Source organism: Camarhynchus parvulus, chromosome 14 (assembly GCF_901933205.1).
Source record: "Camarhynchus parvulus chromosome 14, STF_HiC, whole genome shotgun sequence".
NCBI lineage: Eukaryota > Metazoa > Chordata > Aves > Passeriformes > Thraupidae > Camarhynchus > Camarhynchus parvulus.
The window spans coordinates 9311572-9332733 of record NC_044584.1 but is presented as its reverse complement, the minus strand read 5'-3'; the positions used below and the strand labels follow the sequence as shown (position 1 = coordinate 9332733).

Genomic DNA, 21162 nt, shown 5'->3' with positions numbered 1-21162 from the left:
CACCTCGTCACCCAGAAGTCACACACTCCAGTTCTTCAACCCATGTCTGCATCTTGATGCATGAGGTGCAGGAGGCTCTGCCTTTTCTAAAAAGTTTGTCCTCAGTGTAGTTCCTGGCAGCCCGTGGCATGAACACAAGCCATGGAAGCAGAGCAGTACATCCCTGGTGCCAAAAATGGTGCTCCAGTCTCAGGACAGCCGTGGTTCTAAAAATCCACGAGTGTGCCCAAAAATTGAGAAGAACAACTGGGACAGATCCCTGGTGTGACTGGGACCATGGGCTTTGCCTGTGATACTGAGGGAAAAGGAGGAGCAGTGGTATTTGAGAAGGAAAGAGCCTGTTTTTCTCCAGGTGTACCCCCTGGCCATACGACAGGCTCAGCATCAGTCCTGAGGGTTTCACAGCTGGCACCTGCACAACAACAGGAAGGTCCAAGAGACACATCGGACCCCTATTTCTTTATATAGACATATATGGTTACATTTAAACAGATGATTTTTTTCCTTCATGCTAATCCTCCACAAAACCAGTTTGGTTTCCATTACTATATATAGCACTGGGAATCTTGGTCTATTTTTTGTCCCTTTGCATCTGATTATTTTCAGTAGAGCTCAAAGTCTTGATGATATACAGATTTTAACTGGAACATGACATCTACTCACACAAACTTCCATTAGCAATAAACCCACAATGGCAACTTATAACGTAGAAGAATTTTATTCATACCATAATCCTGTCCCATCATCCACTGCAAATATTACAATTATCTTCAAAATGTCACTGAATATCATTTTGTTCCACTTAAAGCACAGGAATCCTGGTGTTAGACAGTTACATTTCTCTTGAGATTGCTTATAACAGAACCATAATTCAAATGTATTTTCCATGAGCTGTAAAGGTTTAAAGCAAAGAATCTGCAGTGTGTCTTTGTGCTCGAGTAACTTCTAAACAATGAGGCTAATACTTGGTATTTGACAAGAGATGTGTCCTGCATATTATGTGAAACACTCACAATTTTTTTACCAACACAACGAAAATGCAACAGGTAAAAGAACATACTTGAGTGACTGGTAACATTTAAAAAATATTTCTTTTGAAAATTGCACAAGAGAATACAAAAACAGTGCAGCATATAACCAAATGCGTATACATTGACATATCTATATAGAATAGGTCTGCCTATATAAATGTACGTGATAAAAATTGCAAGGTTGGAAACTGTGAAGGGTCATATTTAATAACACGTGCAAGAAGCATAACATAATCATAATAAATAGCAGCAACAAATATACACTAACAGGACCACTGAAATTATGCTAAAATAAATTAAGCACCTTTAAGTGATGAGAAGAGCGTGAAGCTGAGAAGCTTTTTAGCTCTGTGAGAACCACTGCAGGCAGCTACTGGAATATTGGGCCCTTGGTGGGAGTCAACAGGAACATGTCCAATTAGCATTTGTTAATTCCAAAGAAAGCAATTTTGTGTCAGTAGGACTCATTTTAGCCATATAGCCAAGTTCAGCTACATCTCTACTTTCAAAAGGGAGATTGATGTTGTATTTCACTGCTTAACCTTTGACATGTCAAAGGTACAGAAAGCTTGTATTTACTCAGAAGAATGTTATTGTAAAGAAGAAATGGAGTTTTGGCCCAGCTGAAGGGCAGGCAGTGCTGTTTAGCATGGCTGAGATGCAGAGCTTTGCTGCTGCTGGCAACAAGTTTACCTGCAAAGGTAAAGCTTTGCAAATCATAGTCCCAATGATCCCATCCTTGAGGGCTGTGCAGATCCACAGCCTTGAGAGATCTGCAAAAATCTCCATTCAGGAGGAGCCCCATGTGTAGGCAGGGCAGCAATGACTGCCAGCAAGGCCATGAGGCCCCTGGAGGGACCTGGGCTCCAGGATCCTGGTGCTCTTTGTTACACAATACCTGTCTTTTGGAGGAGAAGTAGCATTTTGAAGCACTTATTTGGCTTTCAGAAAATCTTTAAAAATTCTAAAATTTAGTCATATACTAGAAGAAAGGCATTTGAATTTCATTAAGTGGACCTTATTAAAAACAAGCTGCTGTGTTTTTCCCTGAAGTGCACCTGGCACCATCTATTCAGCATTTCATGTAATGTTCAGAGAAGTGGCTGAGGACATTTTGCTGAGTTTTGAAGCCAACTTAATTCAGCAGAGAAGCCCCCACTAGACTCCTAAGGACTCTAATGTAAACCCTCATTTTAAAAAGCTGAGGACAAATAACTTAGGTCCTAAAGGCTCCACTTGAATTCTGACAAAACATTGTCCCTTGACCTCTTCACCCAGAAGACTGAAGCAGGCTGTTTGCCTGCGCATATCCTACAGACCAGACCCAAAAGGGTTTGTGACATGGAGGAATATGGCCCCTATATTTAAGCCACAAACAAAATCACTCAAAAACTATACTTTTCCTCGGCTTGCTGGAATGATCAGAAGCTTCCTCCAACTCTTCCCTTTAAATTGCATCTCATCAATGAGACTGCCACTCATTCCATGGGATTTTGGAACCCCCCAGTCTGTAACCAGTGAAAAGTCTTTTAGAAGTGACAGGCAGAGAGATCACGGAATGACAGACTGGTTTGGGTTGGAAGGGACCTGAAAGGCCACTGACTTCCAACCTCCTGCCAACGGCAGGGACATCTTTCACATCACTTGATCAAAGAACCTTGACAAAAGGTAAGATCAGCTTTAAAGATAATAAAGAAAACAGAAATTCATATGTATTTTAAATAGTTGAACCCACAGTTTTAACCAATATGAACCAACAATAGGTAAAAATCTTGTCTGCAAGCCAAGAGCCCAAAAGAGCCCCAATCTTCCCCAAAGCTAGTCTTACCCAAATAGTTATCCTTCCATTTCCATGATACAAGAGATTTGAGCTGACATCCACTAGGTGACATAAACAGAAAAAAATACACATAAAATGCACACTTCTTTTTTTTTTTTTTTCTTCATAAAGCTGTGGAGCTGCACAGAGCAAATTTTAAGTGCACAAGGTCACATGAAGGCAGCTTTCCAGAGGAATCATTTAGACAGTGAGCGAAATGAAGCTGTTGTATCTCTGAATGTTTCTCTTGAGGATCTCGGAGCAGGGGCCGAGCACTCGCTCGAAGCGGGGCCGGTCCAGCTTCACACACTTGAGGGGTCCACGTGCCACCACCGTGGCTGCCCGGGGCCGGTTGAGCAGCAAGGCTATCTCACCTGGAAACAGAGACAGCACACTGCCACACACCCTCCTCTCTTTCACAGGGTGCATGTTCCACCATCCCATTGCTCTGCTGGTAGAACATCTCCCTTTATATATCTCTTGATAGACACTTTACATAATTCTGCTGACAGTACAAATGCATTACACATGCATAATGCATGTGTGTAAAATGCCTTTGAAAACAAATGCTTTCAGACTGTTTTGCTGATTCTGGATCTGTCTCCTGTCAGCTACACTGGTGTAAACCATGGAATGGATTCAGCTTCCCTGAAATCTCTGAGCATCGCTGAGAGCAGCGGCTGACCTGCCCATAACCCCTCGCATGTAAGAGTGGAACACTAATTAAGACAATAAGTACTTGACCCAGATGTGCCTGTCTTTCTGAACCATGCTTAGCTGAATTTTCTTACCAAAATAATCTGATGGACCCAGTCTTCCAACCTCAACGTACTCCTCATTGTCGGACCTGCGCTGCAGGACAGAGGCTGTGCCCTGGGAAGAGAAGGGCAGGGAGTCAGCTGGCTTTGCTCAAACCTGTCCTGATTAAAAAAGTACCTAGGCCTGAGTACTTCCTTTTGCATATCACACTCCTTCCTGATATATGAATGAAAGGAATTAAAGGATTAAAAAAAAAATAAAAATCCATCAAACGATTTCTGTTATGAGTTGTTTGGATGCAGACATATCCAGCTTATAAAAAGAAGAGGAACAGGACAGAACCCAGGAACAAAGCACATCATGCTTTAACATAAATGTATGCTTTAATATAATTTTAAAATATGTTCTGTGTGGATGCAGAACCTTAGAGTGAGACACACAGACAAGATTTACATTAAAAGAAATAAAAAGGCAATTTGCCCAGTAATAATCCTTGGGACACTATTTTGTAAGAGTAACTAGAGCTTATTCCTCACCTGACCTATTGCTGAAATGGGTGGCAAAAGACATTTTTAATGCTTGTTGCAACAAAGGGTGATTTTTTTTAGGGGCTTTGCCTGCTCGTGGCCTGTAGTGATCTGGACACCTGCGAGTCAGTCTCTGGAGAGATGGAATGTGCCTTGTCTCCACTACCCTTAATAACTGCTGTACCTGACACGTGCTAATACATGTCAAAACTCAGTTACAATCTATTTAAACCTTCAAAGAGTTTTACATGCAGAAATATTCTGACCTGGAGGAAATCTTAAATTATTGTGGCATAAAGCTTTTGTAGAGGAACAGAGAAGGTATCTGCTTTTCTGGAAAAAAATTACAACAACATATGAGACTATCTTCTGAGTCCAAACCAAAAGCATAGGGAAAGGCCAAATGTTAACAGATTTTGATTTTAACTGAAAAAAATAAACCTCCCTCCAGTGCAGAGTGTTCAGTGAACATTCACTGGCTGCAAATATCCTGCAGCCTCCTTCCACCAAAAGAAACTTGTGCACCTCCAGTAGGTAAATTTTATTTCTTCTGTCAAGTTTCCAAAAAAAAATCCTTTTCCTTGATATAGCTAAATTGTTCCACCAACACTGCAGTTTCCCAGGATCTTCCAGTAAATCTGCAAGGGCATGAAAATGCAGAGATAGCGTGATGAGCGTTGCTATTCACACTTGCTGCAGATTTCAGGGCAGACCCACATTCACAAGCAGCATTCTCAGAAATACCTCACACAGGAAATAATGCCTGCATCCATCCCTCTCTTGCCAAACTTTGGATCAGGTGCAGCTCAGTAAATTGATGCTGTTCTCATTGCTTGTACAATGTAGATGGATTCAGCTTTAGAGTCACTTCCAGCCCCTGTCCTCCTCTCATCTCCATCTGGAGCCTGGCAAAAACTGAACCCCTTGACCCAAATAGCTGCCTGCAATCCATGTCTCCAGTTCCTTTCCCAAAATTCTTTTTTTAAAAAATCTTTTATTACAGATGTTTTATTACATAAAACAAAAAAAAGTCCCTGAAGTAATCATAGTGACCACCCAGGTCAAATGAAGAAAGGACTCAATTCCCCACTGCTCACCTTCAGCACATTGCTATAAAGGTAATCACAATATCAAGCAATATTGCTTTCATCTCCCTGAGTGTCAGCCTTTATTGTGGCTAATATTTTTCTGACAGGGTCCATTGTGATATAGGACTCCAATAAGTCAGCCTTCTGAAGCAATTTCTTCCACTGTTCCACTACAGTCAGCCTTTTTAATCCAAGAAACACCATATCTGCTGGAGAAGGACAGATGTGTCTGGCCTCCACAATAAACACTTGGCTTGGCAGGATAAAGCAATGCATATTCCAGATCCATCTTTTTTCCACTCTTGTTTTAACAGTCACATAGGCTTTTCCCGTTGCCCAGTGAGAGCAGGTCTATCTCAGAGCAAAACAAGCTTCCTGAAGCCCTGACAGAGAGCACCCAGATGTCAGCTCTGATTACACTGCTTGGCCCCTGCTGCAGCAGCCACCAGCTCCACAAGTACATCCTGGAACATTGTCAGAGTGACCTTCAGGGGAAGGCTGTCCACCCCGGGAAACAAAGAAGATGTTTTTATAATTGCCTGTCTGTATCACCTTCACTTTGTGTCTCTTATCTCTGGAATCAGCACTATTCTGACTGTAGTAGAGCTGGAGTCCAATTGTAGCCAAACAGTGTAAATGGGGCAAAAATAATACAGAAATAAAATAATAAAGAACAAAATAAAATATTACAGAATGAAATAATGCAGAATAAAATATTACAGAATAAAATAATACTGAAGCAGTCCTTCATTACTTATATATCTGATAAAGTTGTCATGAATTCAGTTTTGACCCCTACACTTGCCCTCATCCCAAGTTTTGTGGCTGTTTTAAACTTCATTTTACTTGTCACATACTTGTGATAGAGTTTTTGGTTTTTTTGTTCTTCTTGTGCTTTAGGATCCCCCACCTCCCACAAATGATAGAACTGAATAAATCCTCTGGGCCCTGTCCCAGGAGGTAAGGGCATTATCTAACAAGGGCTCAGGAGCTCATCACTGTCACTCCCAAATGCATTTTGTCTCTATGGGAGAGACTTCTCCTTAAATGACACACAAAACTTGGCAAGATGAATCTCTGAAACAAACTGCATGATCCTAGATTTGCAGGATCAGGCTGCTCAGTGCTGCTCAACTTAAAATGCTGCTTTGTATACTGATACCCATTCAGCCTCCTACACCACCAAGCAAACCCTACAGAGCATGAGCTCGAAGGCTGTCAGGCAGGTTAACACCATAAAATAAATCAGCCCTTTGTGATGATATTGAACTGAAGGCAGACAGGCATGTCTTTCTACTAGCAGACACTTGGGAGTGAAATTATGGTCTTTGGGGGATCCAGGAATATTCTCTTTCAGTCACTGGGGAGTGCCTGTATTCCCAGAAACTGATAGCATTAACCTTCTCTCCTCTCCTCTGAGTAAATACAAGCCTCCTAATGCAAAAACAACAAGAGTAGGAGTTCCCAAAGCACTGTGCCATCAGCACCTCTCTGCCATCCTCACCCCACGCACCTGCCTGCTCCCTCTGGCACTGCTCCGCAGCACTGCTGGGAGTGTTTATTCAACTCATTCCAAATGCTTCAGCAGTTTGCTTTGCAAAAATTTATGCCCTAGATATGGCACCATGATTTAAGATATAAAAAATAAATTAAGGTTTATAATCCATGAGCTCCCATCCTCTCCAAAGTAATGAGATTTTGATAGATGTTTCACTTTTAAACTCTCAGACCCTACAGAGATGAGGGAGACATTCTAGAGTGTGGCCCATCTGGATCAACACTGGGATTCCCAGGCTTATCCTGCAGGTACTTACAAGCACTAATTGCTTCAGAAGCTCTGTTTTTATATTTAACTATGAATCCTATAGCCAGCAGTTGGCCTAAAGAGCCTGGCTACAAAAGGCAAGTATGATTCATGGTGCTAAAAACTGAAATCCTGTATTTATTTTTCCTCTATTTCAGCTCAGTGGATCAGATGGGATCACCCCCAGGCAGCACTAGGCAAAATGTGGCAGCTTGTGTCACCCCTGGATGGGACAGACAGTGCAGGATGGGCTTCACCAGGGGCAGGGGGTGGGATGAGAAACTGCACTGGTTTAGAAACTTTTTTGGTTTAAAATTCAGCCATACTGACTGTTTGGTTTTGTTGGTCTAACCACCCATTTTAAAGATATAGCCATCAATAAAAAAAAAATAGTGAAGCTCCATCCAGGATAAAGGATAATTATTAAAAAGAAGACATTATTAAAATTATAAGAAAATAACTTCAATTTTCCTAATCAGAAAGTTACTACTTTATATCTCTGGTTTTATTTCATTTTTTTTACCTATGCTTTTTCTAAAAAAGCACAAGTGACATTTTTTCCCCATGGCCTCAAAATGTGACATTTTTATCCTAGTTTTGAGCTTAGAAAGTTTTTCTAGCCAATTTTATTTTCCTCTTCACCACCCAGCACAAAGGGCAGTGCAGTGTACGGAATGAGAGATGGAAAGGTCAGGCCGATCATCTGCAATTGCCATTACCTCCATCAATGGCAGCTCTGAACATACCTTTGCTCTTTCTCACTTTGTTAACCCGCACACTCCGTAATTCACACGTTCAAAAGATAAGTTTCCCCTCACTCCACAGCCACACAAATCCTCATTAATGTGTTGCTATTAAGTCTTTGCAGAGTCACTACAAAAGGAGAAGGAAGGGGCTGTGCAGTGGCACAACACGCTGCTGCTCCCATGGCGGAGCAGAGGGACTGGATGGAGCTGCAGTGGGACTGAAATGAATGAAAAGATCTGTCACACAGCATGATTCTGGGAGGATTTCATTTAATTGCAGCAATATGAGGTTTGTGGAAGTAATATGTTTTATTAGATCAACAAGCAGAGCTAGAAAAAGGGATGAGAGCTCTCGGGCACATGTCTGTCTTCAGGTTGCCTATTTCCCCAGGTAAATCTAATAAAATCCACCATTCACCTGTCTACAAACACTGTCTGGGCCATGTTCTCACATTATAACAGCTACAACCATAATAAGTTGCATCTTATTTAATCATATCTGCTTCCCAGAGCATCTCCAAATCACTAACTTAATTTAAGGAAAGCCAAAAGCTCAAAATTTCCTGGAAATTCCTGGGAGCTGGATCTAATTGATATTTAAAGTCCCTTCCAAGCGAAACCATTCTATGATTCTATGAAACAGTGATTGTCTGGTGAATCTGGGAGATCTATCAGCCGGTGCTTCACCCTCCACTTCAAAAAAGGATCATACAAATCAGTTCAGTTGTCTGATGTGGAACCTCAAGCAAATTTGGTCCAGTTTGGAAAAGTCTCCCTTCTTGGCTATCCCCCCTGATGAGCCAGTTTTGATGGTGGGAACAGGCTGCCAGAGCAGCCCCAGGTTTTCACTGACTGGAAAAGTGGTGGCTGTTTGCTCTCCTGATCTCAAGCAAGTCAGTTCTTTTCTGCTTCCATTAGAACTCACTATAAATACAGCACAAGGCAATGCCCAAGGTAATGAGCTGCTGAGAGCTTTTGAGAACAAATATGCAACATTTTACACATCCAGGTTTTCAAATTTGGTTGTGATTTAGTACATTTGGAGTTGCACTGATTTCATGGGATTTTTAGGAAGCCAGCACATTGGGAATGGGGTTAGGATTAATAATGCAAGGTCAAAGGAGCTCTAAAGGCAATGTTAAAGTTACAAGCTCTGCACCCTGATACTCAGCCAGTCTCCTTAGGAGAGCAGTGCTGCCAAAATCACCTTTGCACTGTTAGTGATCATCACTACATTGTCAATACAACATTCATCTTATTGGCCATCATTATCAACAGCACATCAAATTTTAGCAGAGATGGAAAGCACCTGCCACTGCCCAGCTGGCAGAGGTCCTGGACACCATCCCTGCAGCCACCACTGATATCAAACAACCTGCAGTCTGCTGTGTGTTTTATATCACACCTGCATCAAACTGCCCTACATATGCCTGGAGTTTTCCCAGCTCTCTGCTATTCAGACATGTTTATATTAGTTTGGGACTATGGGTTTAGGAATAACACCCAGACCTGGGAGAGAGGAACAAAGCTGTCTAGAGCAGTCACCAAAATAGCCACAAACATTAAGGTACTTTTAAAGACGACAATCAATCATAAGCCAAGTGTAGCTTAAAACAGCAGAAAGAACTAAGCCACAGGGCATTTCCTAGGGATATACAGGAGACCAGGGTTAAGGCCCAGACATGACTACACCCAGCCCATCATTAATCACCAGGAAATGCCTTTGGCTTGATCGTTCAGTATTTAAAATCATAGATGTCTGACACGGGAAGACCTTTTCAGTCGTTTTGTTCATCCTCCTATTGCAGTACCTCAGACAATCTTTCCTTTCAGTGTTTCTTTGATAACAGCCTGCATTAAACCTGTGCTGTACCTATGTATTCCTCTTGAGGTAAAAGAAATGCTGTTATTAAATGGAAGAAGTCAAGATTCAGACAGAGAGAGGCCAGTAAACACAGTGAAAAGCCAAATGAAACTGTACCAGCTGCAATTTGCTTTGTGCACGGAGACCTATGCAATACTCAGGTGAAATAAAATGAGTTTTGCACAAAGTAAAAAATGGGATTTCTTGTTTTGTTAAGCCTTTCCTGTTGAAAGACTTTACAGGAGCAAAACTTTAAGTTTTATAGTATATATTGACTTCAAATTCTTGCCTTTGAGCCACAGCAGCCAAGCTACCATCAGGCTAGACCACACAGGTGTTCAGTAGAGGCATATCCACATGTTGCAGGACTCATGAATTCATCATCATCACCACCATCATCATCATCCCCCATCATTAGACAAGGGACACCACAGCACCTCTGCCACTGCAGTGCCACACTTCTTCAAACCACCAGTTGCCAACTGGGACTGGGAGGCCTGGGAGCGAGGGGATGGTGACAGAGGAATAAGGATACCAGCTCCAAGCCATGGGAGGAGCCCCTTGCCTGGGGTGTGATTCCCCCTTGCCTAGTTGTCCTGGCTCCATGCCCAGAAAGCTGGGAAGCCATTGCACCACAGCCCTTGGGGTTCCTCTGCATTTTTATCTTTACTCCGTTCTGGGATTTTGGCCGCCCCTTCCATTACACATTCAGTCACCTGTTGCAGGGGTGACAAGAAGCAGAGCTACTCAGTAAAGGTGGGCTCAGATGTTGGTTTTAATGAATCATCTCAGGGATACTTGGCCTTGACTAATCAGTAGCTTCTGTGGGAAAACAACTGAATTAATATTCATCCCAGTGCCAGATTTTAAAGACCGTCTGTGCCAAGCGCTGTGGATTATTGGCAACAAGGCCCTGTTTTCCTCCCTCAGACATGTCAGTGTACAAAGCAATAAAAGTCACAAAGGGAAAAAAATGTTGCATTTTAGAGATTCTTTCTTTCTACAAAGCTAGCCATTATCTTGCCTCTCTCTGAAGCCAGGAAACGTCCACTGAGTCAACATAAAAGTGACTTTATAATGGGTTATTCATCAACTGTTCATATTTGTGACTGACCTGACAGGGCTCATCTCCTGGAAGCAGAGAGCTACCACCTACAGCCAGGGCAGGGGTGAATGTATAGGAGAGAAAACACGAAAACAGAGCTGAACCTCCCTCACCCTGCCCGCAGAATCCTTTCTGGTGAAAATCGTTTTTAGCTGTTAATGCTGTTTTACGGCCCAATTACTCCTACCACCATCTGCTTCTTTGTGAAAACATTCTGTAGATGCTGAAGTAACCAGACCAAGCAAAAGGCTGAGGCAGACATTGTCATTAAAGTCTCATAACTAATGCTGTGACCAGGGCTGGGAGAGCAGCTGTGGCCAGCGAGGGCAGCAGCTTCTGAGCAAGAAATAAAACTTGGAGTAAACTGGAGGAAGGAGAGAAGAGAGTTTATCACACAGATCAAGAAAATCCCCCGCTGAAAGCTCTCTTTGAGTCCTTTCAGTTAGTGAAACTTGTGTGTTCAAAGGACCAAATTCTGAAATTCAGAAGAAAAAACCTCACAAACTCAAAATTGCCACATCCTGGAGCACACTGAGAAGGGTCTTGCATGCTCCAGAAAATCCACACTGCACAGCTACTGAAGGAGCCCTAGGGGCTATATTCTTGCAGCAAATCTGCAGTCAACCCAATGATATCTTTGCAGAGCAGGGACAAAAGCTATTCCACTAAGGAACAGCTTTAACATGATCCAGAGGAAGGGAGGAACTCCAGCAGGGATTGGGAAGTTCTCCATTTCTCTCCCTCTAGGTTGAGCACCACCATATTTCAGGTCTTGTTTACACTGCAGTGGTTTTACTTGAAGACAGAGAAGCTCCCAGCTCCTGACACAGCAGATGCCTTTAATGTCAGTTCAGATTTAACATGCCTGGGGCCATAAGGTTCTTGTTCACCTTGACTAAGTGCTTTGAATCAGGTCTTGTGAGCTCAGGCTCCAGTGCCAAAGGAGCTTATGGGGATCCTGAAAACCTTGAGGGGTAAACAGCCTGTGCTGCTCTCCTTACTCCCATGGAGAGGCTTTTCATCCCCTGTGAACCTCCGACACTTTTGCAGACTGCCCTGGTAGGAAGACACTTCTGGACAGGGTAATGAGCACCAACCATACCCTAAAGTTGGTATTAGCTCAGGGAGAAATCACATGCTGCTTTGAATACAGAGAAAATCTTGCACTCTGATTTTTATGCAAATTCAAATGAGGCACGCATATATTAAGAAAGAAACTGCCAATTACTAACTTTGGGGTTTACTTCTCTGCACACCAAATGATTTCCCTGATTTCCACATATCCCATAGTGGTACAGGGCCAGGGTGTGTCTGTCATTCCAGCATAAACTTCAGTTTTATGGGTTTACAAATCAGATGTTTTAAATTACAGCTGAATGAGACTGGAGACTCCTACACAAGTTGTCATGTCAAAAGTGAACCGGGGAAACATTCATACATTTTATTTTATGCTGGGTATAGCATGTGCAAAAAGAGGCTGAGAAAACTACTTTTAAGCCTTTGGGAACAGTATGGCTGCACTGAATCCTCCTGGGAATTGTGCTTCAAGATGTAGGTTTATCAATATCCCAGAGACAGAGTAACACAGCAGGTCCTGTGTGTACATGGTGGTGCTGACATAAGCAATGTCCTCACTCCCAGTGTCCTGGAAGACCACCAGCACATCACTCCTCAGCTGCCATTTCAGCCCTCAGGGACTGCTGATAGCATCATTCCTGGGACAGCTTTCATGTTAGAGCTAAGGATCAGCAGTTCTAGGGCTACTTTCCAAAAGAAGACAAATCCTTTGAACTATGTAGCCAAAGACACTGCAAATGTTCCTTTAGCCAGTAAATAATCTTGGATTTTTATTATTTGCCAACCTTTGATTTATGAAAGAGACCTTTCTACAAAAACAAGGGAAGAAATCAACACATTTCTGCCAATACAAAGTGCAAGTGACTTCCACAGAACCTGCAGTATAAACTAACACACATCATTTTTGGGTGGTAACATTTAACCTAAAGGAATAAGGATGGTCCAGTAATGATGGGGTGCTGTTCACAAGCTCCCATTTTTTCTCTGCCTTAGACCTTCCATAAAGAAAATCATGCAGATCCTTCAAGGTGTCTAATTCCCATCAATTGTTTCTTCAGGAATGAAGAATTATCCCAATTTTTGTGCCCTCTGCTTCAAATCATGCAACATGGAGGTTGCTTCACAGACCTCATCAGAAGGTGTGGTGAGAATAAAAACCCTGTAACCTTCATGAGAGGTTCATGCAGGTAAAGAGGAATGAGTTGGTTAAAAGGTTACATGTAATATAGACCACAATTATTAAAACTCTTAAAAATTATTTAATTATAAAATTATTTATCTCATACCATTTGGATGGGCCAAATCCAGGTGAAAACTCTTTTCCATCACAAACTATTGGCTGTGCACATTGCTTTTATACTGTTTTCCTTTCCATCAGACCTCTTTTTCAAAAAGAGTCATTTTCCTAATATAAAAGCTATGTGACATTAATGGTCTTACAGAAGGATGAAGCAAGAGGACTTAATTCTGGTTGTGGACTCAAGATTGAGTCATGACTGGGTTTGACAGTATTTTTTAACTGTACATTTTTAAACTATTATATATTATTCTCCACTCTCTGGGTTCATAGCAACTCACGGCATTTACATACAGTTGTCCTGGTTTCTGCCACAAATGAGGAATGAAATCTGCAAAGCTTTAAAATAGACTAGAAACAGTGGCTAATGTGAAATTTCACAAAATTGTTAGGAAAATACTCCCTTGTACATCACTTCTGAGGCTCTGCAGAATTCACCAGAGGTGGCTGCACTGCAGTGGTTATCGGTGGGGCTGGAGAAAGAGTTGGAAGGAAAGGCCAAAAGCTGCAGTCACTGACAGCTCCTCCATGGCTGGTGGGAAGAAGAGCTGGAGCAGCCATTTGCTTCCTATGAAACATTATCCCATGGATATGCAGCCTGACCCACTGCCCATGGAAGTTAGATTGAGTTTAACAAAAGCTGGACTTAGCTGATATTTCAGTGTCTTTGACTCAGCAAAATACTTCACCTCCATCCCTGTCAGGATGGGACCCAATCACACACCCAACTTTCCATCTTTGATGGAAGCTGGCCATTAAAAATGGATCCTGAGCACAGAGGAACCCTGTAGCAGGGCCAGTGGAAATGCTGCTGCCCCAGCACAACTGGGTGATGTCAAGAAAATCGAACGTCCCCTTCCTGTAAGAGCTCTGTGGGAAACAATGTCTGTGCAGTTAAAAATAAGCAGAGTACAGAGCCCTGGTGCCTGCTGGCTCTGTTTATTCAGGATATTTTGTTTATTGGGTACATTAGGAGTCGCTGCAGACTGCCTTTGACAAACATTTTCGGTATCAACAAAATCCTGGTAACACTAAGCAGTTCAGATTTGTAGCCTTTGAAACTCCTTTTCTAGACAACATTCATCTTCCTAATTAATAATTAATCGCACTGTGTTTTAAAGAGATTATCAGGTGTGATAGCAGAGTGTGCCTAAGGCAGTGACTTCATTATCCCTATGGAAGGAGTTTACTTTGTAGTTCTCCTGCCTGTCGCAGGGGTAGGTGCCAAAGGGGTCTCTCTTAGGTTAGAATGTCAAAGAGCGACGATTTAGGGCAGGAAACAATTGGGCTATTATTCTTTTTTTTTTTTTTTCTTTTCCTTCTTAAGGAGCTTTTAAATCATAAATCTTCAGATGCTCGTTGTGTAATTTAAGACTCAAGTCGAGTTTTCCTACAGAAAGGCCCAATTCTGTGTAGGACCAGGTGCCCTTCCGAGGTTACCATGGCAGGAAGAGTTTACAAACACTGTTCCACCTACAGGCTTTGAACTGCATCTGTGCAGAGACGCTCCAGAGCGTGCCAGGAGTGTCAGCAGGGCTGGAAACACTGATTTCACCTACAGGACACTATCTCAAGTACACTCTCATCAAGAACTCACAGCGGATCCTGCCCAGACCGGAGGCAGTTTGTGGCCCTGACTTGAAATGTCAACAGCAGCATGGAAGGAACAGCCCCCACCAAGGACTACTGGGCTGTTTCCAATGTGATCAGCCAGGGATAGTGCTGGAAAAATAATCATTACCAATTAATTTCACTCATTTATTTCAATAAGGCAGCCTTTTGCACTATCAGTGTTTTTTTTTTTCTTTTATTTGTTGATTCTGCTATTCCCATTGCCTAGTTTCAGTAGTGACAGATATTTATGCCTTTTCCCATTAAGCTTTTCCTCACCTTTAAGAAGTGTCATTAAGATTGTTCCCACTGATGGAGAAACAGGGAGGGCAATGTTCTGCCCACAGACTGGACAGCTGAGACTGAAAATCAGATGCCCTGACCATGCCTCCTCTCCTAAATAGCAGGATAATAATGAAGAATATAAATCCCAGATTTTTATAAGTGCCTTTCACAAAGGTGTTGGAGAGGAGTACCCTCTGTAACTTACCACAGATCTGCAATTAAATATACCGGGATTTAAAGCTAAAAACAAATATCCAATGCCAAACTCCTTGATACCATGGGTCCATTTCTCCTTGAATTGTCTCCTGTGAATTATCTTCTATTTTTAGGTCTTTTATTTTTAGACTGCTGCATGCGATTGCTGGGCAGCTCAACCAGCGATTAATTGCCAATGTTTTACTTCTCATGCAGATTTATTTCTATGCTTTCTTTTTAAACTAACCTGTCCTAGGAGCAGATGACAGGCTGTACACTTAAAGGGCAGCCACAAGCTGTGCTCTTCAGGCTCACCCTGGCCCTGTCAGAAACCTTTTGCTGTCCTCTCCTCCTCCACCTGCGCACGTTTGTGTGCCTGTGCACACATTTTTCTTAAACCATGTCAAACTTTATGGGTATTAGGGCCATATGGCAGCAGCTCAGCAAGCTCTGAGAGTGGAGCTGAGATTCAGAGAGTCCCTGGGCACGGGGGGTGAGTCCCGTGACAGGCTGGGCACGCTGGACACGGCGCTGGCTCGTGACAAGCGATGCCAGGGATGTGACAGGGGAGGGCTGGCAGCTGGAAACCCCAGCAGGCTGCAGGTCCCTTTAGTGATTTATGAAATGGTGTTTTTGGCAGCTGCCTTACAGACTTCGAGGTACAGTGCCACCCAGCCAAGCTGGAAGGTGAACTTAAGAGAGTGGTACATGATCAGAACCGCTATTTTTAATACTATTGTCGCTACCTTTCCCAGTAACCTAGACAACAGCAAAAACCTCTTTTCTTTCCAGTTTCAGAGCACTACTACACTGGTTTGAACTACTGTTTGAGCTGGAGTCAGTGGCAAAGCACAAGTTGGGAATAAAACCAGCCCCTGTTCAACTGGCATTTCATTTAAAGGGACTTTTAACTCCACAAAGCTCACATGCCTTTGCATCCACCACTTTAAAATGCTGGCTAAAAATATTTGCGTTATCTGAAGTCAGATGAATAAATCCTCCCCACTGCTGGGTACACAGTGTGGCAGGGCACGACACAACTGCAAATTTATTTGTTAGAAACCGTACATCTGTTATGATTTACGCTTGCCAAAATATAATTCCTTATGGCAACAATTGTTTCATGGTGCTTAAAGTTTTTCACCTCTGTGCCAGGAATCTCATATGGGATAATTCCATGACCTTGGAATCCAGCAGATACATTCCACATCTGTCTGGTCTGGGAAAGCCCGAGTTTGTTGTGTGAAAACCATAGTGGGAAAGTAAGACCTGGAAATATCTGAAAATATAGAAACTGCAGGGCTGCTTATTTTTTTATTTTTTATTTTTAATTACTAGTTTCAAGTGCAGTAAATCAATCTCATAGAAGTCGTTACTTTGCTTTTATAAGCAGACATTCACTTCTGATCCTATCTTCACATTAAGGAATATGGTATAAACATTACAATAATTCTATCTCTGGGAAAAAAAACCCACAACCTTTAAATATTAGAACTAAATCTTGTTGAAGGCTGCTTGATATTTAAACAGAAAAGAACCCAAACTACTGCAAGTAAACATCTTACTGGTGCCTGTGAAGATTTAGGATGGCAGAAAAACTGTAGCTGTCCTGGAGTTCAGGGTATGCACTTTTCTCATTAGATTTTTTAGCAAAAAATGAACCATAAACAGCTTTGTGAGCAGTGAACTTAAAAAGCTCTGGTTTCCTGTGATTCTTCCCTGTGCACATTTTCTGTTATTCTAATAATTTGGCTGAGCTCCTGCTGCAGCCTCTCTTTTCCAAGAGGCTCTGTAGCTTTTCCATGCTCACAGTCTGCACCTCAAATAACCTGCACCCCAAATAAACTGTGCAACACTGGAGGTAGGAAGGTGGACAGAAAGCCATGACAAAAAGGTTATAGTCAGAAATACAGGGAAAAGCTGAATGTGTTTGCTTGATAGAAAGGGGAGAGTAATTAGACTTATCCATACTAACTAGGATGATATTCCTGGTTTAAAGCAGGAATTGCTGTTCTGATCATCACTGGGGCTATCAGTCTCCCTTTCAAAAGGTTTCAGTGACTCTTCAGTCTGCAAATCCTGAAGGTGCCAATCGACTCACAGGCTGTGTCCTGGGCAGGACCAATATCCTTACAGTGTCCCAAAGGGATGGCACAGAGCAAGGCAGCAGGGCAGGCTAACCAGAAATGAATGACTAATTCATGAATTTCAACAATTTTAAAGCCATATGTGAGTCCTGGGTGCCTCAGAGAAGCTTTTAGGCTAGGAGTCCCAAGATTCCACTTGGAACCAGTATCTGGGATGCATCAAACTCTATAAAGTGATAACTGGTTTGTCTAAGGCATGATATGAATGATCATGGTTTATGATAAATCATGGAGTGGTTTGGGTTGGAAGTGACCTTAAAGATCATCTTGTTCCACCTTCTGCCATGGGCAGGGACAACTTCCAGTAGTTCAGGTTGCTCCAAGCCCCATCCAACCTGGCCTTGAACACCTCTAGAGATGGGGAAGCCTCAGCCTCTCTGGGCACCCTGTGCCAGGGCCTCCCCACCCTCACAGGGGAGAATTTCTTCCTGATATCTAATCTAAAGCTACTCTCTTTCTTTTGAAGCTATTCCCCTATCCTGTCACCCCAGTCTCTCACAAATAATCTCTCCATCTTTCCTGCAGGCTCCCTTCAGGCGCTGGAAGGGCACAGTTAGGTTACCCTGGAGCCTTCTCCTCTGCAGGCTGAGCAATCCCAATTCTCTCCTCCCAGGACAGGGGCTCCATCCCTCTGGTCATCCCAGTGGGCTCCCCTGGGGAGGGGACCCCAGAGCTGGACACAGAGAGCAGGGCAGAGGAGCAGCATCCCCTCCCCTGACTTTCTGCCACGCTGCTTTTGAAGCAGCCCAGGACACCACTGGCTTTCTGGGCTGCATGGAATGTAAAATGAGTAAATAAAAAGGTAAATGAGTACCTTGTCCAAAAATCATGTGGCCAAGTTAGCTTTGTAGTACTGGACACGCTGTGCTCCAAAGGAGGCTGCATTTTAGTGATATATGAAATGGTTTTCTGCATACACAGCAGCCAAACAACTTGGCTGCATTTTTAGTGGTTTGGATTAGAAGACCACAAACATCAAAAAGCATATGAAAGAAGCTAATGGCTTTTCAACATATTGTGACAACAAACCAGCCAAAACTACTTTCAAGCAGGTTGTAGAATAATGTGTTCCTGGTGACTTGCAGCAATTTTTCCTACAGAAAAGCTTAAAATCAAAGATGTGAACTCCTGTAAAAATCACATTTAAAACACGAAGCTTAAACTCTTTGTGAGCAGGCTGCAGCACAAGAAATAGTTGAAACTGGATGTTCATTCTTTAAAGTAAAATATATAGGCAATTTCCAAAGTAAGAAACTAAGTCATATTTGCAGTGAAAGGGTGAGGTGAGCAGGTACTTTCTACAGAATGCAGTGTTAATGCTTTTCTACCCATTCAAGACTTAACAGCTGTTTCAGCAAGTGGGGGAAAATAAAGGCCCTTGGTAACTCTTAAGCAAGCTGCCAATTTTCCACATGGGATTCAATGGCTAAGAAAATTAAATTTTCCTAGTCTCCTGCTGCTGCAAGGAATAACAGCACATTCAGAAATACTAGGAGCAATAAAAATTCCATATTTCTGAAAAAAACTTCTGTTTCCTAAATTTTTCTCATATACTAAACATCTTCCTAATAAAAAAGATTCCCTATCTAATATCTAGTCTCATTTATTCTAGCACTGTTGTTTCGATGGGACACTGCTTGTCACAAATTTAAAGTTCCTGAATTGTGTCCCTGTATGATAGACAGGTGCAGTTACTTGCACTGACAGTTTTGTGAGCATTGTAGAAAAACTATGTTCATAAATAAAATACATATTCCCAACACTCAAGAGGAAGGAAGGATGGAATTTTAAATGTCAGATATTGATTATGAACCAAATTCTGGCTGCTTTGCATAGAGGCACCTGTCCAAAAAATCCACAGATAGAGAGCAAGCAAAGCAAAGCCTGGGATGCATTCTGTGTGCATACAAGTGGATCCCAAGGCTGCACCATGACCAGCTTCTGACCCCTCTGACCCATCTTCTCCCACACTGAGGGGTTCCAGTTCTCTCCCAGTTCCTGTGCTACCACTGGAACTCATTGCTGGTCATGTAACACCTGGCCAGGAGTGTGCACTGGAGCTGTCACCACAGCCATATGTTGGTTATTTGGTTGGTTTATTTTATTATGTTGGCTATTTCTGCTCTGTATATTTGCACAGGAACACTCACAATCCATAGACAATGATATCCTAATGCTCTCCTGTTATTCAGTCTGAATCTCTCTAATTCCTCTTTATAGCTTGTTATATCACAGTGCCTTGGTGCTTCTGTGAGATACCAGGGATCCAAACATTTATGTCAGAGAGGGGGGGAAACCCCGTCAGCATCTGTTTGCAGAAGTGAGATGGTGGAACTGAAGTGTCAGATAATCTCCCAAAAAGATGTCAGCGTTTTTAGCTGCCTGACAGATCTGTCTGCCTGTGTCAGAGTAAACAAAAAGATGGCTCAGCCATTAGGACTGAGTTTAAGGCAAAACAAAGAACAAATTATCTGTTTTCTGATCAGGTCTCCTGCTCCAGTTTTCAGATGTCCATTTGTGATATCCCCTGTAAGCCCCTTTGGGAACAACAATCACTGCACTCTGTGGCTGATCCAGCCCTGCTGATCAGAAATTTGGAACTAGGAAAATCTCCCACAGTAAACAAACTTTCAAACAGTAAAGACACCAGACACACCTCAAAATTACTCTGCATTTTCAGTTTACTGGAAAAAAGATTGTCTCACTTAAGACAATTCCATGGAACTGGTCTCTGAATTCATTTGAATTTTGAGTAGGTCTCCTGGTTTAAGTGGAATTAGATTTATGCTGAAGTAAGAGATTGAACTGAACCCAAATGTCTTTAATACAAAGCCTTGATCTTTACCAGGAAATGACAGAGCTTATCAGGTTGCCAATCTTACCTCTGTAATAATGAAGAAGTCATCACCAGGCTCTCCCTGCACAACAATTTTTTCTCCATCTTCAAACTGGACAGGTTCCAGTGCATCAGCCACTGTCAGCCGCTCCCATTTGTCCAGGGACTCTAAAATATTGAAGATCATAAAGCTATATTATAAAAACACTCCAACTTTGGCTGAAGATTCATATCTAAACTGACAGCTCTGCCGTGCCTGGTTCTGTTATAAAAGAAACATTTCTTTCATCCAGGCACTTTGCACGAACCTCCAGTTGGGAAACATGAATGTATTTATTCATTGTGTCTTAGCCATCAGTAATCACCCAGATAGCAATCTGAAAAGTTGGACAGGAGAAGTTGGCTCTGGTTCCTCACTGCTGAGATCTGATCCGTGCTGCCCTGGCACTGCCATGGCCTGGAGCAGCTGAGGAGCTGCCTAGAGATATGGGAGTACCTGAGATTCCCTCACCACATCCCACACCAGGTGTCAGGACAAGTCCTGCAGTGTTTTCATCAGAGCTGCTCCCAGTTCCTGGTGGGCTCTGGGGTGGGTGATGCAGTGTCCATCTCAAGGATGGCTGAGACCACCACAGCCTGTGGTCAGACCCTGGTGGCATGAGCAGCAGGACACCAGAGGCGTCCAGGTTTATGGATATTTGAAATGGCACCTCCTCTTCATTTGCCAGCAGGATGGCCTGCAAAGTGTTTTCCTTTTCATTCCCACTCTGAAAGGAGAAAAGTTATAAAACTTTAAAAAAAATTTCTGTAATTAAAAATGATGGGTCTGGTTTAGGATTAACAGAGCAAAAGCAGCCTGTGATAGGGGTCCTCATCACCCATCTGCACCTGCCCCAAATCCCCACCACGGCAAGGGACAGCCTGCACATTCAAATCTTAAATCCAGGGCTGCTCAGGGTCCCAGTGCCGTC

General features: G+C 42.6%; 1 protein-coding gene across 2 annotated transcripts in view; it reads right to left on the bottom strand.

Annotated features, from left to right (window-relative positions):
• Nucleotides 1-699: 699 nt before the first annotated feature.
• The window catches only part of PRKAR1B (protein kinase cAMP-dependent type I regulatory subunit beta), a 92454-nt gene continuing 71991 nt past the window's right edge, over nucleotides 700-21162 (bottom strand). For both annotated transcript variants that reach the window (XM_030958021.1, XM_030958020.1), the window contains exons 9-11: nucleotides 20238-20359; nucleotides 3642-3723; nucleotides 700-3224 (exon numbers count right to left, since the gene is read on the bottom strand). In XM_030958021.1, coding sequence (XP_030813881.1) covers nucleotides 3052-3224; nucleotides 3642-3723; nucleotides 20238-20359 — 377 coding nt within the window. In that variant the 3' untranslated portion in view covers nucleotides 700-3051. The remainder of the gene's footprint in view (nucleotides 3225-3641; nucleotides 3724-20237; nucleotides 20360-21162) is intronic.